Raw genomic sequence first — 24,791 nt, 5'->3', positions numbered from 1 at the left:
ATTGTGAATGTGCCCGCCGTGTGGGCGGTAATCACGCTAAACCCGAAAGAGCTGCACTGGGTAGGGAAAGTGGAGATAGGAGGACTGACGCTGGCCAGCTGCCCATCTGTCCGGCAGCTGCCAGCTTCTGGAGACGTGACTTGCACATGGGATTACCAAGCTCCCTTGAGAATGGTCTGTAACAAGGTAACATTTATTGACCGATCAGGTAGTTTATGAAATCGTCTCATTAATGTGGCCTTGGCGAATGGAAGACTTTATCACATCCAGGAATTATCTACAGAGTTAAGACAGCCAAGCGAGAACGGTTTGTCTGCCCGCTCACTAACATCTAGACCGAAAGGAATAATACTAATCACGGGAAATGACATTGTCCCAGATATTTATTTCTGGGCGAGTCATTTGGGTCTTCGTAGGACATATGCGCAAGGCGAAAATGAGTAGGCAGCTCACATGGAGACTATTCCTTGTTGTCTCTGTGTGCAAAAGTACCGCCCGAGAAAACCCGGATCATGGAGGTACTATATCAGTCTCAACAATGCAAGGACGATTTGGACTAAGGGGAGAGATGAGTTACATCCAGTGTTGGGGTTTGGAAACTGGCGGTAACGCAACATCACCACACCTGCTAGACGACCGAAGCTGTTCAACTTCATCTTCAGGTATGGAACGAATCACGATTCATAGAGCAAGTCCTTTGCGAGATCTGTGGTAGAAGGGCCTCGAAAATGACCATCAGCCTACACGAAGAATCGGCCTCTGCGCTGGTCAGGTGTAGACACTACGGCACAAAAGTGCTGAGACTCAGTTGACAACTCTGATTTATAAGCAAGTCGTTCTTGGTCTATAATATTCTATCATCTCTTCGTACCGCTGCAAATTTCATGCCGAGCGCCTGGATCCTTCCTTTTTCCCTGCTTTCTTTTTGTCTGAAAGACGCCTTCCCACGGTGTTCCTGAGCTCTAGGCCTTGACCAGTAAGCTCTTGCCAGTCATCTCCTCAGGCTGAGGTAGACCCATGACCGCAAGAACGGTAGGTGCCACATCACCGAGCACGCCCTCGTCGCCCTTCTTGAGGCTCCAGCCTTCAGGTGCATTGGCCATGATGAAGGGCACCTTGTTGGTGGTGTGCGAAGTCTTGGGCTTGCCGTCGGGGAACTTCATCTCCTCAGCGTTGCCATGGTCAGCAGTGATGAATAGGACGTATCCCTCCTTCTTGCAGCCCTCGTAGATCTCTCCAATGGCCTTGTCTGTGGCCTCGCAACCGATGATGGCCGCCTCGTACACACCGGTGTGACCAACCATATCCGGAGGAGCAAAGTTGTTCATGACGAAGGGGAATTTCTGTTCAGCCAGACGCTTGACAACTTGCTTGCCAACACCGGCGGCGCTCATCTCGGGAGCCTTATCGTATGTAGCCACGCTCTTGTTGGACGGGACAAGATCTTGAGACTCATCACGGGTCTCAAGCGCGAAAGCCTTCTCAACACCACCGTTGAAGAAGAAGGTGACGTGTGCGTACTTCTCTGTCTCAGCAATGTGGACTTGCTCGACATCCTGCTTGCCCAACCACTCAGCCAGGACATTGCCCATGTGCTGAGGCTTGAAGGCAATCTCGAATGGGTAATCGAGCTTGTACTGGGTCATGGTGACAAGGCGAATGTTCTTGGGGTAAGCGAAGTCGGGTCTTGGTGAACGATCAACGTCGCCAAGCAGTTGTGTAATCTGACGAACACGGTCGGATCGGTAGTTGAAGAAGAAGACCACGTCATCATCCTGGATACGACCTTCCTTTCCACCGACAACGATGGGCTTCAAGAACTCGTCGTTCTCACCCTTCTCGTAACGCTCTTTGACGGTCTTGACGGGGTCAGAGCTCTCCTCACCCTCTCCCAAGATCATACCCTGCAAAGCAAGCTCGACTCTCTCCCATCTCTTGTCGCGGTCCATGGCGTAGTACCGTCCAACGACGGTGGCAATTTCACCGATGCCGATCTCTTTGGTCTTGGCGACAAGCTCCTCCATGTATCCTGCACCAGACTTGGGGTCGGTGTCACGGCCGTCACCGAAGAAGTGAATGAAGACCTTGGGGATGCCCGCATCCTTAGCAGCCTTCAAAAGAGCGTACAAGTGCTCTTGCTTGGAATGCTATCGAGCCATTAGTCACGAATACTGACAGTTTGCAGGGAGCCGTGTCGAGGCACGTACCACACCACCGTGAGAGACCAAACCGCATAGATGCAGTCTGCCGTTACCACTCTTGGCAGCATCGATGGTCTTCTTGATTACGTCGTTCTGTGCGAGCTCCCCCTTTTTGATGGTCTGGTCGATGCGGACAACGTCCTGCCATACTACACGTCCGGCACCAATGTTCAAGTGTCCGACCTCGGAGTTACCCATCAAACCCTCTGGCAGACCGACAGCAAGCGACGATGCCTCGAGCTCGGTGAAACCGGTTGCACTTTTGGAGAGCTCGTCCATGACGGGGGTGTTCGCGTTGGTGATGGCGTCGCCATTCTTAGGAGAGTCCTTGGAGGGGATGCCCCAGCCATCAATCACGACTATACATTCGAAGCAGGATCAGTATCAGCCACCCCACTTCGAAGTAGATGAGGACGTAGGCAAGGGTGAGTATATAGTCGGGTCTTCTGTGGACTCTCGGAGGACCCTGATGTCCACGGCTGCCACGATCTGCAACTAAACAATCGCCTGTGACCCCCGAACCCAACGGGGTGTCTTTCGGGGGCGGCTTTGGACCGGGTGTGTCCGGGATGAATGGAGGGGCAGACGAAAGAGGGTTGGACGACGTACTCAGGCATGCTTTTTGATCCGTTTGCTTCGGCATTTTCGTGATAGTTCTCTTTCTTGTCAAATATGATAAACCAGGACAGTAGCAGTAGTAAACCTTGTCGAGGTGAAGGTATTATATTTTTGAGGTGCGTGATTTAAGGAGTCGAGTCGTCTGAGGAGCTTTGTTGAGATGATAAGTAAAACTTCAAAGAACCGGAGCTAATGGTGGGTTGGTGGGGTTGCAGTATCGAAAAAGAGTTTGACGTCAGGTCCGAAAGCTTACGCAGGAGAAGGATTGGCCTAAGGTTAGAGAGACCTGTTTTTGCAAAGGACCCCGACTTCCAAGGGATCTTGTTGAGGCAAATATCGTTTATATAATTCTAGGTTAGTTATACATGATGCAGACAATACAGACGCTTTCTTCCGAACTTGTTAAATATATGGTATCCGAGAAACTACTTGTCATGAATGCCCCACCGATTCCTCACGTAAAAGACATCTGATATGTAGCCTCATGATTCACAGGCCACATGGGACGGTGCACCCAGTGGATTCCAACGAAATGCTCAATTGGCGAATATTGAACGAAACCCTCTTATCTATGAAGTGATGCTCCTGTGTCGTTCGACTTTGTGGATGTGCCTGCCACTTGATTGCCCTGAGATCAACTACCAGGGCGCGCTTCAGCGCTTTAACCCCGCCAGGGCCCGTAAGTTAGTACCTTATTGATTACATACTGTAACGTCACCAACTCTGCCAAGCTTTAGCACTAATGATACTGTGCAAGGGCCCCCCCCCCCTTCATTCCAATCGCGGGACGCAATTGCGAGGTAATGCAAGGCTGGATGTTGCACACCTTCTCAGCCTTCACCATCGTTGGACATCACCTTCTTTCTGTTTCTTAAACTGCGAGATGCAGGTACTGGCAACCTTGTCGTGATCCTGGAAGTATCCGCGAACGCCTTCCTGCTCTGACCTTGTCTCAATCCCGGGAAATAAATCAAAGAATACCACTGGCAAAAGATGGCCGAACAGCAACAACCCACGCTCGGCCTCCCGGCAGGCATCTCGCCTGACCAGCTCGACATCATGACTGAACTCACCTCCCTGCTCTCGCGCCTCCGCACGCCCGTCAACCTCCCGGGCATCTCCAGCTCGACAATGGGACAAACACCCGCCGCCCCGACGCCCTCCCAGTCCCAGTCCCAGCAGCAGCATAGCAACAACAACCAGTCGTCGCAACATCACCAGCAGCCCACGGGCGACATATCCCTGCGCGACTTCCCGCCCTCGACCGACCACCTGCGCCTCAAGCTGCAGTCCGCCAAGTCCGCCGTCCTCGCGCTGCCGGACATGGACAAGAGCATCGCGGATCAGGAGGGCGAGATACGGGAGCTGGAAGACCGCATACGGCGGCAGAGGGACCAGCTGGGCGCGCTGAAGGACAAGGGGAACCGGTTCGCCGCGTCTGAGCGCATGGTCGAGTAGGATCGCCATCATGCTGAAGATGGGGACGAGAATAACAACAACACCACGGCAGGTGTACACACATTTCTTGGTACACCTCCGCGTATTTCATAGCAAGGCGTTCGGGGCGTTGAACATATTGGGAATCTTGGTATTGTTGGGCAGATTCCTGGTTTGCATCATTTGGCAAGGAAAATCATGATTTCGAGGCTATATGAAAGCAGGAGTTCGTCTAAGCGATCATACTATTGACAAGGCTATAAACGTAGAAAACAGCTTCATATAAATAGCTTTTCACTCATTCGGAGAGTACATGTTTTCTGTAAAGCTGCAGCTCTGCCTACTGCCACCAGATAACGAAGTGCACCAACTCTTTGATTTGTCACTTGTTATTTATGTAGTTTGCCTGTTTACATATTCATATCGTATTGAATCTCACTACCAGATAGGTAGGTATACATAAGCCCCTCTCGACACCACAAACGCCATGCCAAACCGGATAGGTATCCCCAACAATGCGTTTTAAAATCAAGCCAATTTTCCGCTCCCCCCCTTTTTTTTTTTTTTTTCCTTTTTTTTTCAACGAACATTATATTGAGAGCCCAACCTTGCGCAAAATGCCGTCGGTGCTCAAACTGGGGTTACCCCCGACGTCCTTGGACCACACATCAGCTGCGACCCTTTTGTCTTCCGTCAATATGCTCCAGTTCGGCGACGGCTCGCTCTTGAGCCACTTGAAATCATCCACCTGGTCCCATTGGTTCTTCTGGCTATCTTCGGTTTGCTGAGCCTGATCATACGTTAGCGGTGGTCATTGAAACCGGTAAAGGTGAAGACTAGAAGGAGTTCTTGAAAAATACTCACATAGGTCTCCGGCAGAGGCGCGAACCGCACGTCGCGGCAGTCCTCGATAATCGGGTGACTTCCGCACCAAAGGTAGAAGTTGACGTTTTCGCACTCATGAACCCGTACCTGCCGGGCCGCGACAACGACCACGCTGTCCCTAACACCAGTAATATGTACGGGGCCAGCAACGGTGCCGCAGATCAGGAGACTCCGCCTCACGTTCTTGATCGCCAGCCCGGCGAACGGCACACCGCTGTTGGCCAAAGTCGGGACCGTCATGTCGACGACGCAGCGGTCCAGATCCGTTAGCGAGCCCGAGGACGTCGCCCTTGAGGCGCTCGGTGGCAGCATGATGTGCAGGCCGGACTGGGAGTAGATGGCAATGGTCTTGGCGCTGGAGAAGGACGGCTTGCGGATCGAGGCGCCCTGCGACGGCCGCGACAGTTCCTCGTTATAGTCCCTGCCGAACTGCGTCGGCAGCTTGCTGATGCTGTCTGTTTCCTCGGGGTTTTTGGCTTCTGGAATATTCGTATCCGGCGCGAACCTAAGCTTTCTGGGATCTGCTCGCTGCTCTTGTTGCCGCGTCGTGTCTTCGGACCTCTGCTGTTGTGGGTTGGCACTGGCGCGCGGCTTGAAATGGAACCGCGACTTGGACGCGAACCGGCCGGTGGCCTCGTTCAGCTTCTCAGTCAGCGCCTTGATGGCCTGGCTGTAGGTGCGCTGATCGTAGGCTGGGATGAAGTCGCGTGCGTCGCCGACCTCATTGGTAAGCCGCGAGATACCAGCCAAGATTGTGTCGACGCAATCCTGGCGCTCACCGCCTACCGGCGACACGGTTGCAAGGTCTTCGATCTGGTCTTGAATTGCTGTTATTGTACGTCAGTAAGGATCCATGCACCGTAAACGCTGGGTAATCGAACTATGTTGCAATTCGGACCTTAAAACTCACATGTAATCTCTGTTTGGAAATGGCGGTAGAACCGCTCCTTGGGATCGCTCATTCTTTGTGTGCTTGTTGGTGTTGGCCAACCTCCACGAACTGGGCTTGTTGGAATAATGAGCTGAGTAGTTTCCATGGTGTAAGTCCTGATCCTAAGGATCGTATATGTGTGTGGATATATCTTTGTGACAGGATGGGAAAATGATCTAGGAGTATGATCTGTGCCCTGAAAACAACTCTTATCTGAAACTATTCAAACAAGAAGACGCGAGGAGTTCTATGAGTGCTCTATCACGGCTGTGAAGAATCAATATGCAGACATAGCGCACGATATGATGACAAAGGCGGATGGTCGAACATCACGAGTCCAGAAGAATGCAAACGACAAATATATAGGGAAACGGAGGACCTACCGCAGCAAATGAATGACAGTATTGACCTGTTGGAGAACGAGTCATATGATGGCTTGAGTGCACCGCTCAGCTGTCACATCCGTATAAGATATTCGTTACGCAGAATGGGATTGGCTGTCAGTCTACGTATATGTGCAGACGTCCCTTCACGATGTTTGTGTGCGCCATCGCGGGGGAGGGTCAGTTAGTGGGGGGTCAAGGAAGGAGCTGATTGGTTGAGAAGTGCAGCTGGTTGCATTGCGGCGCGGTTCTGTGCGGTCAGTCAACGCGGGGGTTTGGACCCTTTGCGTTAATGAATTGGCTGCTACTGCAAAGGACCCTGACCGGCTCAGAATGGAGTGACGTCGTTTGATCATGTCTGACGCTGACTGCAGCGCTGCATGCAATGACTATATGGACCGATGTCGATGACCCAATGCATTTCTGATACGACGATCGCATGTTGAAATCCTACCAAGTACGATGATGCTTTTGTGCATTGCCTGAGACCGGCAATTGAAGGAGGAAGCATGAGATCACAAGCTCTCAAAACGCTTGGCGATTCACATTGGACCACCGTAACCGCCATGGCTTGGTTGAGAAAAACAAAAACGAACTAAACTAGCAGAACACTTCTACCTCTCGTGACAGTCGGATTCATCAAATAACATCATTCATTTCACCTCGATCTAATACGCAACGACCACCACAGTATATCGCGGGATATAATCTTTCCGTGCCATGATAATGACGACACGTAACTGCCTTACTGCACTAGCAATCGATCAATACCCTTCCTTTCCCGCGACTCACGCAAGACAGCATAGACTCCTCCTTCATCTCGTCATCGAGCGCAGTGCCGCGATGTTCGACTTCGCCTCTACAGTAGTCAACCATACACGTTCCACAATTTCCAACCAAACAGGATGACTCTAGCTCAAACCCAGCCTCTGTCAAAACTTGCAGGAGGGACTTGTCCTGCGGTACTTGTAGGACTTGCTTAGTAGATTTGACTTCAACCTCGAACGGATTTCCAGTCCCTGTTGTGGCGCTACCGAACTCTTCGAAATAAACGAGGTTTTGTGGGTAGCGAAGTTTCTTCGTGAGATCTTTGCACCCGCTCAGTAAGGAGGTAGGGCCACAACAGTAAATCATCGCCATCTTAGCGGTAGGTATGATGCGGGCAAGCTCGAGGCGACGTCCTTCATCCTTGGCGTATACAGTCGTCTTACTCGCGGGCAGTAAATCGAGATAGGCAGCCTCGTTGCGGCTCCGCACAGCGTAGTGGATCTGAAAGTCTGCGGATGTCTGAGAGAGCATCGCAATATCGCGAACGTAGGCTGTAACTCCAATGCCACCAATAACGAAGATGTGCTTCATACTTTGATCATTGTCGACATGGTCAGTCTTTGGGGTTTGAGCTTCGTGCCCTTTTGCAGCAGTTACCACATCACCCACGTGCACATGATCGTGTAGATAGACGGAACCGCCCCGGGATTTATCGTCTCGCGCAATGCCCAGTTCAAATCGCTTCATATCTCCAGAGACAACGGAATAGGCTCTCGAGAAGGCGAGATCGGGTCCGAACTGTAGGCGAACATGAGGAAATCGGCCAAAACCCGAGCTCTCGTTGTCAGCACTAGACCCATCAATCTCGAAGACAAATCTCTTTACCCTCGGCGTCAAGTCGTTTTTCTCGACCAACCGGTATGATTGCCAGACAACAGGTATGCGATCACCTTCAAGCCGCCCACTAAAGTCCTCTGCGCCTTTGACGAGGCGGTTGGTGAAGACACTAACCATCTCTTCGCCGAGTCCGCGCAGCTGGGTGATCTCCTTCATAGCTTCAGCATTGTTGACATCATGGTAGAGATACTTTTGGATACGCGACAGCGGCCAAGTAGGGTGGGTACGTTCAATTAGCTCAAAGGTATCGCCCTCCCGGATATAGCCTGTTTTGAGTACTCGATAGTACCAACCAGTGCGTCCGGAGTTTTGAGTGATGGAAGACGTTTTCTTGTACTCGAATCGATGATTCAGCTTGAAGCAGGGCTGTCTCACGTCGCTGACTTGAAGGAGGACCTCGCTCCCAACCTTGAAGATATCTCCGACACACACATTGCCTTCGTTCAGGTACCGGACTGACAAGTTCTCACCAAAGCCGCCAATCTTGAATAGATGTTCGCGGTTTGGGACCTCCTTGTTCCAAGCGTCGTAATGGGCGGCGGAATACATATGCAACGCCTTCTCAGGGCCTCCATGTGCCTCATATTGAACCTCGTCGCCGATAAGGCCCGTGGAAGTAAGCTCAATCTTTCCTTGGCGCTCTTGTTTGTTGATTGCGCTTCGGATCTTCACGCCGGCCAACGCTCGAATTTTGCCGGTCCTGACGCTGAGCAGGACGTCGCGCGGGGGCAGCGGTGCGACATTGACGGCTGCGATATCCGATGTGACCTGTCCCACGTTCAATGAACCCATTTCTTGTAGTAATTCTGCGATTCAATGGAATATATTACTTACAGCGAATCGACAGACTCTTCTGATACAAAATGCGGCTTGCTATCAAAAGAGTTAATGATATGGTGTGAATTTCGGACTTGTGAGATCGGTGTCAGCATGCTTATGAAGGGTCTAGCCGACGCCCGAAATGAGTTAGCGCTTCGGATCCGTCCGCAAATCTACTCCAGCCCCAAAACTCAACTCGATCCCGAACTCCAGACTAATGCTTAGTTTCGGAGTTAGTCTAGGCACAGGTTGGAATCAGCCCGGGCACCAGCACGGAGTAACAGACCCATGGCTCCATGGTCTTCATCTCGAACGTGGGGAATTGTCTGCGTTGGTGTTCGACCGATAGCCAGGACTGAATTCTTTAGGTGAGTTGTGGCTCGCGTTACATGACGAAATCATACATCAAGGTCTTATTCAGAATGCTTAATTGACAATGCCTCAGTACCCAGTTGTAAGACGCTGCTGTTTGGAGTATATGTCAATCAGTATCCACCAGGCAGCGTCAGGCATCTCCTTTTTTGAAACTGCGCCTGAACTCATTCCAGACGCATATAGTCCTCACTAGACTAGATAGAAAAACAAAATAGAGAGAAAATCACGGATATATATAATGTCTATATCCATGGTTGCTACGAATCAACTTGTCGTTTCTCTGTTGAAGGTCATGGAATCTCAATGTGCGAACCAAGAGAGTCGCACTACGTATAAGTTACATCCGATATTTCAAAATCGGTTGTCATTTTCATATGACATCCAATTGTAACGGTTCAAATACGTGAGTGGATATCGAATTCGTACAATGAATGTCCAATCAGAGCTCTAAAAATGAGCAAGATCGTGCCGCTCTTACACCACTGACCAGGCATTGCTACGGCCTCATTTGTGAAGATGATTCATATACCACAAAGCTATCATGTCGATATTCTAAAAATCAACAATGCAAGGCATAGCATGGTATGGCAGATACCCAATGACAATATGATGATCGCCGGACCACAATCAGGAAATTTTGTGCAGCCGTCTGAATTGTGATCATTGCCAGTACGACTAGAGTGTTCTACATCATCCTCAAATCATCCAGATTCGATCTCCGCAATTTCGAACCCATTCGTAGATTCCATTGGATTATCAGCGCTGCTCCGTGTTGTTGTTGTGGTAAATTCAAAAATAACAAGGTTTCGAGACGTGTGCAAAGTCCTATACCCGCCATTTGGTAGCGATATCGACTTACAATAATCAATATTCAAATTGGACTCCTTGTAAAATCACAATTGCCCAGTTTTCGTTGATGGTCCCAGGGTGTTAGTTGAACCGAGGCTTTTGTCCTCGTATCCACGCAATTAGCAATACAACGGTTAGTTTGCAGCTAATAGAAACTGGCCAACAGCCAATAATGAAGGATTCGAGCAGTGTCCCAAACACCCGAATTCGTAAGATCAAACACCAGAGGGCCATCACAGACATATCGGATTAGTCTGTTCGCCTTGTACTAATTCGTCCAGAGCTGAGCTCTCTCCTAGAACTCGAGTCTCAAAGCAGAGAAACGGCATACAATGCCACCAAGCATTGCTCCTCGATGTCTATGAGAAGTGCCAGCTCTTGTCCCAAATAACGCAAGGGTAGTTGGGTACCGAGAGCCTCCAATGTTCTCGTATCCACCGGCCCGTCGCCGGCTTCTTCTGATAGGTGCGGTTATGACTTAGTCCACTTTAAACTCACCACTGTTGACCTGGGGTGACAGGAACGACGTCATCAGCACTGGCTCCCCCGTACCTAGTCAGGAACTATGATGATCACTCCCATCTTGTCTTGTATGGACTACCAAATCATATTCACATTCTGACTCGCGATGATATTGGTGAGACGAATATCCACAACATCGGTGGAGGATCCGGTCCTGGTCATGATACGAGCGCTTAGGCTCCGAAGTGGATCGGAAGTCCAACTTCAAGCAAGAGATGCAAATGCTCTAACGGTGGTCCACAAAGCGGTTCCCCATGGGGCTGCGAAGTAAGCCCGTGCTATATAAAGTGGGCATGAACCCTCCTCCAGACCTTCGCAATGACTTTTTTTTTTTTTCCCCTATGAGTCGGTAACTGTTGCGTTACTCTGGCCTGTAGATCACCTGCCGCAGTCATGTATCGCATCTGGAATATCTATGTGCTGGCTGCCTTTGGCACCATCGGCGGTATGCTGTTTGGTTTCGATATCAGCTCGATGAGTGCCTGGATCGGATCACAGCAATATCTCGACTACTTCCACAACCCAGATTCGTCTGCGCAAGGTGGTATTACAGCCTCGATGTCGGGTGGCTCGTTGGTTGGTGCACTTGTTGCAGGTTTCCTTGCGGACAGGTTTGGCCGGAAAGGCGCACTACAAATCGCTTCGATCGTATTCGTTGTCGGTGCTGTACTTCAGGCATCCGCTCAGAATGTTCCTCACCTCATTGTTGGGCGTGTTATCAGCGGGCTTTCCATTGGTATCACGAGTTCCCAGAGTTGTGTCTATCTTGCCGAGTTGGCACCATCTCGCATTCGTGGTCGTGTCGTCGGTATTCAGCAGTGGTCTATCGAGTGGGGTATGTTATTTTAACTTGTTCCTTACTACTGGTAGTGCTGACTATATGAATTACAGGTATACTTATTATGTACCTTATCTCTTACGGCTGTGTCAACGGAGTACAGTCCCCTAGCGCATTTCGCATTGCTTGGGGTATCCAGGGCGTCCCAGCTCTGGTACTCTTTGGAGTTCTTTTCTTCTTTCCTGAATCGCCCAGATGGCTTGCACAGAAGGACCGCTGGGAGGAATGTGAAGACATTCTAGCACACCTGCATGGAAAAGGTGACCGCCATCACGCTGCAGTCATCACTGAGCTCGAAGAGGTGAGGGAGGCTGCTCGCGTTGCAGCCGAATCGAAGAGCGTCAGCATGCTCGGCCTCTTCGGTCCGAAGATTTGGAAGCGTACGCTGGCTGGATGCAGTGTCCAGTTTTGGCAACAGCTGCTTGGTGGCAACGTCATGTTGTACTATCTTGTCTATATCTTCAACATGGCTGGCATGGTAAGCAAAATGTCCTTACTTCATCATCCGGGCTCGGCTAATTCATATTTTAGAGCGGCAACGTTGCTTTGACTTCATCAATTATCCAATATGTTATATTCCTTGTTACAACTGGCGCTATTCTGCCTTTCATCGACCGCATCGGCCGCCGACCTCTCTTGATCGGGGGTGCCATCATATGCTGCATCATTCACTTCACCACAGGTGCTGTGATGGCAGTTCATGGGCATCCTGTAGACAGTATTGATGGTAAGGTCCGAAATCTCGCCTATAGTCGCCGAAGTCTAACAAGATTGCAGGAAACACAATTCTTCGATGGGAAATTGGTGGAGCTCCAGCCAAGGCTGTCATTGCTCTTTGCTACATTTTTGTTGGTATATATGGTTTGTCCTGGGCTCCCATTGGCTGGATCTACTGCTCGGAGGTTTTCCCTCTCAAGTATCGGGCTGTTGGAGTAGGACTGGCGGCTGCCTGCAATTGGACGTAAGTATCTTCTCGAGCATATCTCCCCGACCTATACTTGCGCAAAAAAATGCTAATCACTGAAAATTTTCCAGTATGAACCTTGCCCTGGCCTTCTTCGTCCCTCCGGCTTTCACAAACATTCAGTGGAAGACGTACATGATTTTTGGCACGTTCTGCTTCGTTATGACGTTTCACATATTCTTCACATACCCCGAAACGGTTGGAAAGTCGTTGGAAGAAATCGATGAGTTGTTTGATTCTGATATCCCTGCCTGGCGGAGCACGAACCTTGGAAGCCGGTTCGATCAGCGTGTTGCGGAGACTAAGTTGGCTGGAACAGTCGAACACAATGAGAGAGTCGAGACAGTATAGGCTCGTTCAGTGTTTCAGGGTTCAACAATGTTCATGGAACAAAGCCTATTATGACCTATTAACGTTTTAAATTTAATACCAATGTCTTAAACATGCACGTAACTCATTCCGGTGGGAGAGCTAACCACGCCAAATACCATTTCGCTCAAAAGCCACCTAACCTAGGTTAATGGCATAAATGGCCCGTCAGTTAGTGCCTGCTATACTCATTCAAAAGTTCGCATGGGCATTAACATAGTTGCCAGAGGCGCTTCCCGTATGAGGCCTTTGGCCAGCAACGACGTGGGAGTAATTGTCAAGGGTTGTCATTACGCACGGGTGTATCACTTGTATCACTGTAATACGAAAGATTTTACGCCAAATCCCACTGTTAATGGGCGCATTATTATATGTTACCTTGGACTACTCATTGCAGGGCTGCACCGAGGATTTGGAATTTGTGCTTGTTTAGTATTGAGTTTGTTCAGAGGCTTCTCAAGTCAATGTGCTCTAACTGGTTTTACCGATATGATATTACAAACTCTCGTTGATAGCATTCTATGTATTACTTTCACAGTCTTATTCTGGACAGAGGCATGGTTTGAGTTCAATCGTTGCACTATCGCTATACACACAGTGTTTCATATAACAAATAATGATATATTCAAATATGCCCAACGTGACACGAACTCGCTTCGAAAGTTACCATAGAAAGCTTCAGAGCGATATCAGCGCATCATACTGCTCCTGAGTCACGGCAAGGACAGAGCCATGCCGCATATATGTCGGGTCCGACGACGAATCGCGGGTAAACAGACCCGACTCTGGATTGCCCGAGTACCAGCCCCTCAAGCCAGCAGCTCCTCCGACAAGATCACAAAGCAGCCAAGCCTTGCCGTCAATTTTGTTGTCCCACCAGCCGTAGGGGCCTTCATAGCTCGCCGCGATCGAATCCTCTGGGCGGGCCCACTCGCCCCAAAGCCCATCGTAGCTCACTTCAACCGAGGGTCCATTCAGGCCGCCCCCCGTAATGAAGCGGATCAGCGTGGTGTCGTTGATGCGCATGAAAGCCTGGTCGAGGGTGTCGCTGGGACTGTTGTCAATGTAAGTCGCAGGGGCTTGGTAAGTAGTGAAATCCTTGGTCAAGGCGGCGCGAACATAGAGCGGAGTTGTTGAATTGCCCGTATGGTTCGTGTCGCTCTCCTCATACTGTTGAAGTGGGCATTAGCGAAGAAGCGCGCGTTCACAGCCGGGAGATCTGCTCACTCACGAATTTGGAGGACCAGGTTACGAAATATGCCCCTAATTCGTCATCCCAGAGAGCGTCGGGGGCCCATACCATTCCGGCAGTGGCTCCCTCGACTTCGACGAGCCTCTCGTCGGTCCAATTCACCAGGTTGGTGCTCTCATAGGTCAGCACACCCTTGGAACCTGTTCGTGTGGACTTGTCCCACGTAGTCTATGATTGTTTTCTTAGTCCCAAAGAAGCAAGCGAATACCTTTGGAGACACTCACTGCGCCAATGTTCAGATCGGTGCCAATGATGTACCATTTCAGACCAGCTTCATCGCCACCCCCAGCGACGATGGAGACATCTCGGATGACTTTGGTCCCGGCAGCAGGAACGAATACTGGGTCTCCCCCATTCACTTCTGCGAAGTTTAGAGGATCATCGTTTGTGCTCAAAGAGAAGAAGACACCAGACTCCGCTGTTTTCCAGTAAACAGCGAGGTAGCCAACTTTACTCGGATCGGCCTTCTTGGCGAGCATTGCTTCATAGAGACTGTCGCCAACGGACCGAGCGACCGTGGCTCCGATAAGGCATAGCGATGCGAGAGATAGCTGCATGATGTGTTTTTAAAATGCAGAAAATTAAAGCCGTCCAAGATGAAAATATCACTAATTAACATGCAACCCGTCCTCGCTACGCATAGCCGCCATCGCATATATATGCATACTTTTCGGCAGGCTCGGTGGTCGTGACAATTGGTGAGTCAGGATGATTTAGCGATCTTCATGTGATTGCCGGGGAATACAAATTCCAACATTCATCGTACTTTGTTATAGCACTGTAAGAACAGCAAGCGCCCCAATCATATTTTTTTGACGATTTCGCCGGTCGGAAATACCGCCCTAAGGTTGTCGTTATGTACCGAGAAGCAGCCCGAGTATGGGGAAATGTGGGGTAATTCACCGGACAGGATACTAACTACTTAATATACGACAGCCAACCATCTGCGAGTTTGGGTGCCATATTCCGTGGGAAAGATTGACCTGTGGTGAGCGATTTGTTCAACGACACGTAGCAGTCCAAAGTAAGGATCTACGGACTACACATGATGAATGGAGTTGGCTATTCTGCTATACAGTGGATCTGGGAGTTGCGAAATTACCCATTGCCATACGGATTGGTGCGATTGTTCGTTTAATCACAGATCAACTGCAGTAGTAGTCTAATCATCGACCATACTCGTTTGTTTCTGGTACGGCACTCAGTGTGACTGACGCAGCCTGCTGAAGTTCTACTTCTGCGGATTTAAGTGACTATATTGATGAAAATGAATTTTGTTATACTAGGCGCTCCTCGGCATTGCAAACTTCCATGTCTCTGGCGATACCCTAAATCTGATCAAATCCCTATGATTGATATCCAGGAACAATACTTTCCTGTCCAGCAGGTAAAACTAAGGTTTGTTCCTGACTATCATAACGCCTAACGAACGGGTGTTTTTACCCGTGCAGTGCTGCCACTGTCCAGCATTACCGTCGTACAGTCCGCATATTGGTTACCATGAAGTCGTATTCTGAACATTGGCTCGCTGCCTTGCTCTTCAAGCTTTTTGAATGATACGAGGGGTCTTTCTTTCCGGTCCAGAGATCTTTCTGTATCGCCATACACAATGTGCAGGCTAAAATCTGCAGTCGGGCCTATAACTTCGTGTTCTTCTAAAGAAGCAGCGAGGACTTCCTCACATGTATCGTTCATTGATACTCTGAGGCACATGGGGATGTTCATGTCCACGGTTGCTGCTCGATCTCGTGTCTCTCTCTCACATCTCCGCAGCTTTAGCACAATCCGATCGATATATAATAGCTGCAGATGGGAAGGAGCATTCGAAACAGCTTTGGTAGCCCGTGAAAACCAGTCTACAAACAAGGATTCTTTTGCGCTATGGTTAATGGCAATGCATAATCGTTTAAATGACTGGAATATTTCCACGGTGTCCGCGGTATTCTCCCAGGGTATCCCTGGCCAAGTGTTCATTTCCTCGAAGAGATCAGTCATTGTCGGAGATTCTGTCTTTTGGGTTGCATTATTGGCTTCAAAGCCAAATACACCTATGTTCTGGGACAACTGATACAGATTTTGGAAGGTAGGGGTTGGATTTATCTCTATTCCGAGGTGTTGCGATATGCGAATACTGTGTGCCAACAGCGAGCTGTTAATGTTTGCTGTAGTCGGATGATAGCCATTTGAAATCGAGGGACGTATATTCCGTACCTTTTCGCGCAGATTGACAATTAAGGCGTCGACTTGGGGGAGCGCTGCTGTCTCTCCAGCCACTTGAGTGTCGACAATTTGATCGAAAGGGGCTTGGGAATCGGGATATTCGTCGCTATCGTTGCCTTCCGTCGCAATGCGAGCCACGTCTAGGTCTTGGAGACTGGCCTGATATTGTAGTGTCAATTCCTCTAGAGGTGGCGGAGCGACGTGACTCTGATGGCCAAAACGTGACGTAGAATCATGCTCGCCAAAAGATAGCCTGTGTAGAAGTTAGATGGCAGCATGCCTAATGTTTCAAAGTGCTCGTACTTATTGACCCTAGAGGCCTGCTCGAATGACACCAATCCAAGTGAAATGGTCAGAGTTGACTTCTAGGCTTCAATCGCCGCTCGCAGAAAGACCAGTCTCGGTTTGTTCACCATGCACATAAATCTAGCGGCAAGCTTCTTATTTGAGCCCGTCTGGCTCGACTGTTCGCGTCGAAGATCTGCGACGAGATCAAGAATTTCCGTGAAGATTTCTTGCGACACCACTGTCATCTCGAACACCGTGTTTGAGATCTGCGATAGCTGATGGGTGTCTTTGAGCATGGCTATAGTAGTGCTGAGATTCCGAATGGTCGAGCAAAATGAACGCAGCTCTCGAGACATGATCAGCGCATCTTTACCGGCAGAACCTAGATTAGAAGCGACAGTCAATAAGATGATATCGATTTGGGTACCAACAGAGACAATGTCCATCAGGCTGGCCACAGATACGGCCATAACTGATGCAGATGGAACGAATTCCATCGTAAAGTACTTGTTAGAGAATATTCTAAGCCCGTGGAACATGCGCTGGGGGAGCATCTATATATATCAAAGTGTATGTCTAGAGAGCACTGACAATTTATTAACACAAGTTTGGGTAGGCAGTAGTACCGATGCACCTTGATACTCTGGTTGCTTCTCCTATCCAATCATCCCGACTAACATCAGTAATACGCACTGCACGCGTTTCAGGTCCCGCGTGACCGAACAATCGAGGCCCAATGGATAGCGACGCAAGATAGAATCGGCGAAAGGCGAATTGGCAAGGCATATTCCCAGGAGTTGGAGTCCGCCACGGGGCCTCTATGATACTAGACTGTACAATGCATGAATAACGCTCTACCCCTCTCCAGACGTACAGTTCATCCAAATTGAAGGTAATCATTCAACTCGACAGTACAAAAGATGATATATCTGGGGAAATGCAGGCTTAGTAGTACGTTCGAGGCGCACATTTGGGGCTCTCGAAGGCCAGACCGGTGTGCCATGCCTGATCGATGCTTGGTAACACCAAGGAATTGGGCTTCCTCACCTGCCCGATCAAAAAGACTGTAGTTTTGGAATGATTGGCCATGAGTGATGTGAAATTGATGCAAGATGTTGGCCCTCTTGCTCTCTGCTCCGCCTGTGACCCATCTGGTCTCTGTACATGAACACCCGTTCCTTAAAGTTGTCCGGCAACTGCTACAAAATCGTTCACCAAGTATCACTACCAGATTTATTAACGCAAAACCAAAGTTCATCTGTATGCCAGGCCTCCGCACCGCCCCCTGACCTCTGCCGCCGCCCTTCATCTTCACGCACGCCTCGACTCTCTCGCGTGCACTGCCCACTTGACCACATGCTTGGCGACTCCTCGTAGCATACTGTGTCAGATAGCATGCGGACCAAAATTCCATGGTACGTGACCCTAACTTCGCGCGGCACCCTCTCCTGCGGCGAGCGGACCGGTTCCCATGGAGATCGCCAGTCGAGGCTTGTAGCCCGTGCGTGGAGGCGAAGAGGAGAAAGTATACATTGCTACGTACCTGGGTTAGCACTGTGGTGGAATCTAAGGGCAAAGTACGGGTTGGGCTAGGTGATACATGTGAACTGGGTGGGATGGTACGCCGAGGGGCTGGTGTCTGGGGACATGGAATTGGGACAACGGCGGGTGGGACCTTGGGAGGGGAGAGCGATGACGAGCGCGACAGCTAGTGAGGTAAGACTGAGCGTGTGCAGGTACTTGACACGATTCGAACAAGGTAGAAAAGGGCGGTTATTATAAGTTGCGAAATATCCAATTATGTAGGCACCATCGTTCATCCATGCCCGCCTGACTGGTATTGTGCATGATCCATCCAGACAATATTACAAAGGCCCTGGGAATATACTGTTTTATAAACTCGATCAGGGATATATGAGAAGCAGTCTCGCCATTTTTGAGCCAAAAGCAAATAAATTGGAAATATAAATGAACATGAGCCGCAATAGCAATAGCTGGGTTTATATGCGGAAACAAGGACGATGGCTTCAACTAATGTTCAATATCTTGCAAGCTCGCTAATACACCATAATCTATACACCGCTACCTCTATCCAGCGAAGGCACAGTCCGACTTCTTACAGGTTTATCCTGAGCGTTACTTGTAAAAAAATATCAAAAATATCAAAAAAGGACACCCGACGCCATGCTCGAGACAATAAGTCGCTATCCGTCATAACACATGCGTCATACCCAAAATGAATTTCCAGTGATATACAGAATGCTCAACCTGTCCTAGTATTTTTTTTGAGTATTGACTGAGTAAATATCGACTGAGTAATACTTCAGTTCGGTCAGCTGTAAGTACCACGGATTTTGGCATATAGGTCCGTGTCGAAAAAGTGGTAATCCTCCTGGAGTTCGCAGAACTCATGCTGCATCAGCAAGCGCTCTGCCGTGGGCCGTTCCCTCGGGTCCCTGATTTGAAGTTAGGGACAACATCGCCGAAAATAGGAATTATGACAAAAAAAACTTACACCGTGAAACAGTCCAGCATGAAGCCAAGAGCGTAGGGACTTATGGCTTCGCGAACCTCATCCGCGATCGGCGGCGTCTCTCCATTCGCGATCTTGTAGATGGCGCCGACTGCCTCCTCTTTACTCCAAGGCCTTCGTCCAGCAAACATTTCGAGCACCACACAGCCCAAAGACCAGATATCAACCTTTGCGCTGTATCCTTCTCCTTGGGAACGGATCACCTCTGGCGCCATCCAGAAGACGGAACCTTGCATGCTGTTTGTTTTGTCGTTTCCGTAAATGTCATCCGTCTTCTTAGAGATACCGAAATCGGAAATCTTGCACGTGCCGTCCAGATCCAGTAGGATGTTGTCAGCTTTGAGATCTCTGTGCAAGATACCCTCTCGGTGCAGATAGGCTAGACCGGACAGTGCCTGCCGTGTCAAGGAACTGACGACAGGCTCCTCGAACTTGCCATGTTTGCGTAGACAGGAACCAATCGATCCGCCAGAAATATACTCGAGAAAAATACTGATGCTCGTTTCCTTTCTCTCGCAGCCAAGATATTGAACGATGTTGACGTGATCAAGGTATTGCATGGTTTCAATTTCCGTGTTCAAGGCAGCAACAAGTTCGCGCATCTTGTTGCTATCACCCCCCGCCGCTCTGGGGTTAACCTCGACCTCCTTCACAGCCAAGAATTCACCCGTTGTAGCATTCATTCCGAGGTAAACGCGGCCATATGTTCCTTTGCCGATTAGCTCACCCTTAAACCAGCGGAAAGTTGTCTGGCGTTTGGGCAGAGTATCTTGCGGAATTTCAGGTAGGATGTCGATCATCGAACCACGTTCGGGTCGAATTTGGACCACATGAGCACCAAACATTTTGGTGCTCTTGCGTCGTTGTATCATGGAAGCTGCGCCTCCCGCGCCGGATGCTGCTGAAGCAGTGGTGAAGCGCTTGTTAGCTTCATGCGCCCCGCGGGCTACTTCACGAATGGACTTCATACGGCCAAGTCCACCCGAGCGCCTCATACTTCTCTGCGCGACGGATGCGATAGACTGTGGTCGTTGCTCTAGAGCTTTGAGAGTTGACTCGTCAGAACCAAGTGTGTCGTTGTCGCTATATACAGAGGACCGTGCCGTGGTGGTGCCGTGCATCGGCAATTGAAGAGACTCGTTGCTTGTGGCCCTGGAATGCTCGCCACCCTGCTTCATAATGGCATCGATGCCTGGCGAGCTTGGTGAGGGAGGTTCTTGAAGTGACGCCTCATCAAGGACAGGTTGATCGAGATCAAGTTCGGGGAAGAATGCATCGAGGTTGTCCAGCAAAGCTTCAGCGGGTGGGCGGGCGGCCCAATGATCACGCTCAATGAACGATTTGCGCCGTCCAAGCTTACCGTCGTCCGACTCTTTCGAATCCGACCGCGGTGTCGCTGGAGTCCGACGTGAACTTTGCCCACTGCGCACACTAGGATCATCTCCTTCTAAATCGGGTATATTGTTAGAACCCGGCGACCCAAAAGACACCGATAGTTGCTTCTTGGACCGTGATGTTTTTAAAGTAAGATTAGGTTTCTGAATCACATCAGCATTGGCATCATAAATCGCACGGTCTAGGTGACGTACCTTTGTTGACGGCTGCCGGCCCCGTACGGGTACAGCAAACAGTCCGTCATCTGAATCGTCGTCGGAGGAGTCATGCTTTTGTAAAACAGGAGCTGCCGGCTTGGAAAATTGCACATCCGCCTCTTCGAAATCCACATCAGGACCATGCGATTTGCGTCGTTGAGGCTCGGGGCGGCTGAAGCCATTACCAGTTGGGCGTGCCGAATTGGGACTCACGCCACCAGGGGATGTCGCTCGATGTGCTGTTTCATGCACTTTAGCAAGGTCTCCAACTTCAAGCTTATTCCGGGCATCATTCAGAGGCGTGCCGCCGGGCGAGTAGTCCGGAACGACAAATGCAACATCTCCACGGCTCCACGTAAAAGTCCCGGGTGAGCCAGATCGCGGACTACTGCGACCGACGGCCGTCTGGTCAAGATCAACCGATGCCATAGCGCGCTTACCTCGTTGTTCATCATGTGTAGGGGCAGCTGCAGGACCAGAATTCACCCTGGGTGGCGAAGCAGGTCTCTGGTGGCGAGCACCTGCAGTAGGGCGACCGAGCTGGCTAAGAGCACTCCCCATGCCCAATAGAGCACCAAAAGCAGTAGGCTCCCTACCGGATTGAGGGGGTCGCCGTTGAGACATTTCTTGATTCGTGTCGCTAGTTGAGGTACCCGGCCGCCTGGGAGTGGGAAATCCATCGAGACTAGTTTGAGATTGCCGCATTTGGTGGCCGGACTTCCTACTCAGTGAATTAGCCTTGAGGAGGGTAGCTGTCTCAACCCCAGGAGGAGCAGGTGCTCGACGCTGGGGAAACAAGTTTTCAGGTTTCTTCTCCTCGTACGGCGAATTACGAGGCTGGTCAAAGTCGACATTCCTTCCAACAATTCCGTACTGTGGACTGTTGTCCTGAGGTGACGATCTTTCGAGCGCTTGCTTCCTTCTGGCTAGATATGCTGCTTGCTGCTTTTCGACACTTGCTTTATAATCCATGGCCTTTTGCGCTAGCTCATTGGGATCTGGCTCTCCCTCGCTCACAATGTTCACCCTCGAGGTGGGTGGTGACGAACTTGATCGCTCACGACCATCGAGGCGCGCGTATGCATCCTCGTCCATAGAAGCACCGGCGGGCATATATCCTGGAGTGAGCGACCCAGGCACAGCAGGCTGTGTGGCTGGATTGCCAAGCTTGACAAAGAACTTCAGGGTGCCTAGTGAATCCGCCTTGTTTCTTTTGTGGATCATCAAGCTCTGGTCCTCAAGCGGCTCGTCGTGTTCACCACGTCCAAGTTCTGTGATGAACAATTGTGATAAGGATGGATCCGGTAAGCCCAGGTTCATGCAGATATTGGCGCGCAAGTCCATGGAAGTCTGGCAGTCTGTAACATCGCACATACGATAGTTCCATCCGTCCATTGTTGCTAGAACAAAAGCCCGTGGAGCATTGGGGTTTCGGCGGAAAGCCGGAGCAGTATCCAATGAGGAGGTATCCAGCTCAGTACCGCCATTACCCCTTGCAAGTGAGGAAGCTTTGGAAAGGTTTGGACTCGTTTGAACATCCCCCTCCTCAGGAGACGCAGCAGATCCGTCCTCTCTTTTCTTTCGTTTCAAAAAGCTTAGGAAGCTCTTGTCGTGCTTTGCAGACCCGGGTGGCTCAGCCCCAGCAGAGCGGTCGCCAGGTTCTAAAGGGGATTGTCCAGAGCCGTCTTTATTGCGGTTTGTATTCAACATCTCGCCGATGCCATTCATCCCATTACGCAGCATTTGGCTGGCCTCGGGTGGCACGCCAGAACCGTAGATGGCGGCGTTTGATGACACGGAACTGGTGCTATCTCTGGACCGATGACCAAATCTACCAGAAGGTGAAGAAGCTGACAAATTCCCAGCAGACTGGGGGAACAAGCCAGAACCAGGTTTGGGGCTCCTACTCGGGCTGTCGCCCAGAAAAGCTGCAGCGCGATAGTTGTCATCAGCATCATTACCAACAGGACTATGTCTCCGAGTGCTCTCGATATCAATATTCTTGAGAATAGTCCTGTGGTTGGCATCCGAGCTCATTGTGTTACCGCTGAGAGTTGGCATTGTAGTAGATCTCGTCTGGGAGAAACGTCTCGCACCAAAACCTTGCCCAGGCGCCTTGATGGGCGTGTTGGGCGACTCAATGTCCGTGCCGGGACCTTGATTGTTGTTTGGCGGTGCGCTCGATGTACCTTCTTTTGGGCGTGTGGATAGTCCTCCACTATGCGCAATATTGCGTATCAGCCGCCGCATGCGCTTTCCTTCCTCCCTTTCTCTAACCGATTCCCATCCAGTACCGCTTTTGGTGCACACTTGGGCTAGTCGGGGATAAACTTGCTGATGCATTAAGCCAAAGTTTCCTCTGCCTCCATGACCACTGCCAAGTTCAAGGAACTGCGCTCCATGCAAATTCAGTCCTTTGAACGTATCTTGCCAGTCCTTTGAGAATTGGTTAGTAGCCAACCACAGGAGGACATGGTCCAAGGGCCATTTGGCGGCCAACTCGGGAGTGACTCCGGATGGAGCATTGGAGGCAGTGGAAGCCATTCTGTTTGACATGGCACTGGCATACAACCTGTCTCGGCTGTCATTGTCGGCGGGGGTTGTGTTGGCAGTGTCAATAGTGCCATTCTGACCATTTGCTGGCCAGGTCTTCTGTGGTGTATACAGGGCTGCAGGCTCATCGAAGTCGAAGGCAGGTATGCCTACGCCCTCTCCATATGTGTCGCCTTGTGGTATGTAGGTGGCCGACATGCCTGGACGCTCCGAGGGCGGCGGTGGTGGTATAGACAAAGTGCCGGCAAGGTTGGTACCGGACATTTGCGAGTGAAGCTTCGGGTCATAGGCTCTGTGTGGTCCCCCAGAGGGTGGGGGTGGGATAGCCATGCCTGTCCTTGAATCATACATTCGCCCCCAGCTACCTTGCCATGGCGCTTGCGAGTTCATGGCGCTGTTCGGAGGTGGACCAGAGGGCGGAGGGGGCAGTTGTAACCCGACTGCTGCGGATGGCGCGCTGGGATACCTCGGCGGAGGGGGCGGTATGGACATGATATTGTTCATTTGTCCGGGCATAGGCGGCGACATGGGAGGCGGGGGCGGGACGGCGAAGGGCCGCGAGGGATTGGCTTGGGTATTCGGATACATGATGGGCGGGGGAGGAGGTGGCGGCCCGTTTCTGGTGGAAGGTCGACGGGAAGATTCGAAGAGGCTGGGCGAGGCCAGTGAGGGCGCAAGGCTGGCGGTGGACGATCGTGGACGGAGGCTCGGGAGACTGGAGGCGAAGTTGGCACTCAAGTAAGGCGGTGGTTCGGCATCCGAGGCTGGAGGCCTTTGATTCAGGAGGATCGAGGTCGGAAGAGTTGTGGTGTTATTATTATTATTATTGTTGGCGTTGTTGCTCGCTTCATTGACCAAGCCGTTGAGGGCGCTGATGTTGTCGTGCAGTCGCTGTCGTATGTTCGCGTTGGTGGGATACCGAGGTATGTTTGCGCTTGCGTTGCCTTCGCCCTCTCTTTCCCTATCTCGTTCTCTTTCTCGTTCTCTCTCCCTTTCTCTTTCTCGTTCTCTTTCCCTTTCGCTTTCCCGGTTGCTCTCCGACCTGTTCAACACCGTTGTATTGCGCGCAGCGGTCATGGCCTGACGTTGACCAGACAAGGCGGACACATTGCCGGGCGTCACTCGATGTCACACGAGTATTGGTGTTGTATAATAGTAGCAGATGTTATGTCTGAGGAATCCGAGAGCAGCTTGCATCAATTGTTTCTTCTCCCTCGAGAGTAGTCTGCGTCTGGGGGTCCGTCTGGGCCCTTGCGCTGTGGTGCTGAGGCTAGCCTAGTACAGTGCCTAATTATGTACCACTGGGCCTAACCTTAGGTTAGTCTAACGTTGGTAGTTATGGTGATGAAATAGCCTGGTACCAAGTAGACCTGCGTCTGGTCCGGGATGGGGGATGAGTTGAGGATGGGGCGCGATGGGCACTGCACTGTTATGGCCAAGTCAGCGGAATATCCTGCTGTGTAGTGTGGCGATGTCTCGTCTCATCTCATCTCTCTC

The 24,791-nt window shown here is 50.6% G+C and overlaps 9 protein-coding genes across 9 annotated transcripts; 3 read left to right on the top strand and 6 right to left on the bottom strand.

Annotated features, from left to right (window-relative positions):
• The first annotated feature begins 134 nt into the window (after positions 1-134).
• Positions 135-836, top strand: BKA67DRAFT_572639 (uncharacterized protein). The gene is made up of 2 exons (XM_046103297.1): positions 135-307; positions 380-836. Exon 2 carries the CDS (start codon positions 422-424, stop codon positions 713-715), a length of 294 nt encoding a protein of 97 aa, XP_045956272.1. The 5' UTR covers positions 135-307; positions 380-421; the 3' UTR covers positions 716-836.
• A 2-nt stretch (positions 837-838) lies between these two features.
• Positions 839-2,844, bottom strand: BKA67DRAFT_693206 (BPG-independent; the record flags this gene model as incomplete). The annotated part of the gene is made up of 3 exons (XM_046109243.1): positions 839-2,147; positions 2,208-2,560; positions 2,724-2,844. 3 exons carry the CDS (start codon positions 2,842-2,844, stop codon positions 963-965), a joined length of 1,659 nt encoding a protein of 552 aa, XP_045956271.1. The 3' UTR covers positions 839-962.
• Positions 2,845-3,812: 968 nt separating this feature from the next.
• On the top strand, positions 3,813-4,277 carry BKA67DRAFT_660765 (RNA polymerase II transcription mediator complex subunit 9-domain-containing protein; the record flags this gene model as incomplete). Its single annotated transcript, XM_046107684.1, has 1 exon — positions 3,813-4,277. The coding sequence occupies one exon, from the start codon at positions 3,813-3,815 to the stop codon at positions 4,275-4,277; it is 465 nt and encodes a 154-aa protein (XP_045956270.1).
• A 568-nt stretch (positions 4,278-4,845) lies between these two features.
• Positions 4,846-6,103, bottom strand: BKA67DRAFT_520628 (tubulin binding cofactor C-domain-containing protein; the record flags this gene model as incomplete). Its single annotated transcript, XM_046098197.1, has 3 exons — positions 4,846-5,046; positions 5,121-5,968; positions 6,052-6,103. 3 exons carry the CDS (start codon positions 6,101-6,103, stop codon positions 4,846-4,848), a joined length of 1,101 nt encoding a protein of 366 aa, XP_045956269.1.
• Positions 6,104-7,090: 987 nt separating this feature from the next.
• On the bottom strand, positions 7,091-9,096 carry BKA67DRAFT_572625 (pyruvate kinase-like protein). The gene has a single exon (XM_046103296.1). The coding sequence runs from the start codon at positions 8,910-8,912 to the stop codon at positions 7,209-7,211; it is 1,704 nt and encodes a 567-aa protein (XP_045956268.1). The 5' UTR covers positions 8,913-9,096; the 3' UTR covers positions 7,091-7,208.
• Positions 9,097-10,692: 1,596 nt separating this feature from the next.
• Positions 10,693-13,021, top strand: BKA67DRAFT_572621 (general substrate transporter). The gene is made up of 5 exons (XM_046103295.1): positions 10,693-11,520; positions 11,577-12,001; positions 12,055-12,250; positions 12,301-12,484; positions 12,559-13,021. The coding sequence occupies exons 1-5, from the start codon at positions 11,079-11,081 to the stop codon at positions 12,836-12,838; spliced, it is 1,527 nt and encodes a 508-aa protein (XP_045956267.1). The 5' UTR covers positions 10,693-11,078; the 3' UTR covers positions 12,839-13,021.
• A 393-nt stretch (positions 13,022-13,414) lies between these two features.
• BKA67DRAFT_572618 (uncharacterized protein) lies at positions 13,415-14,956 on the bottom strand. Its single transcript, XM_046103294.1, has 3 exons — positions 14,333-14,956; positions 14,088-14,276; positions 13,415-14,026 (listed from the first exon to the last, which is right to left on the bottom strand). Exons 1-3 carry the CDS (start codon positions 14,663-14,665, stop codon positions 13,535-13,537), a joined length of 1,014 nt encoding a protein of 337 aa, XP_045956266.1. The 5' UTR covers positions 14,666-14,956; the 3' UTR covers positions 13,415-13,534.
• Positions 14,957-15,530: 574 nt separating this feature from the next.
• Positions 15,531-18,210, bottom strand: BKA67DRAFT_647923 (uncharacterized protein; the record flags this gene model as incomplete). Its single annotated transcript, XM_046105969.1, has 4 exons — positions 17,585-18,210; positions 17,310-17,442; positions 16,749-17,170; positions 15,531-16,581 (listed from the first exon to the last, which is right to left on the bottom strand). Exons 1-4 carry the CDS (start codon positions 18,028-18,030, stop codon positions 15,531-15,533), a joined length of 2,052 nt encoding a protein of 683 aa, XP_045956265.1. The 5' UTR covers positions 18,031-18,210.
• Positions 18,211-18,469: 259 nt separating this feature from the next.
• On the bottom strand, positions 18,470-24,371 carry BKA67DRAFT_680367 (uncharacterized protein; the record flags this gene model as incomplete). The annotated part of the gene is made up of 3 exons (XM_046108899.1): positions 18,470-19,072; positions 19,132-20,687; positions 20,739-24,371. 3 exons carry the CDS (start codon positions 24,369-24,371, stop codon positions 18,949-18,951), a joined length of 5,313 nt encoding a protein of 1,770 aa, XP_045956264.1. The 3' UTR covers positions 18,470-18,948.
• Positions 24,372-24,791: the final 420 nt, after the last annotated feature.

Source organism: Truncatella angustata, assembly GCF_020726525.1.
Source record: "Truncatella angustata strain MPI-SDFR-AT-0073 chromosome Unknown BKA67scaffold_6, whole genome shotgun sequence".
Taxonomy (NCBI): Eukaryota; Fungi; Ascomycota; class Sordariomycetes; order Amphisphaeriales; family Sporocadaceae; genus Truncatella; species Truncatella angustata.
This window is presented reverse-complemented; position numbering and strand designations above follow the sequence as displayed.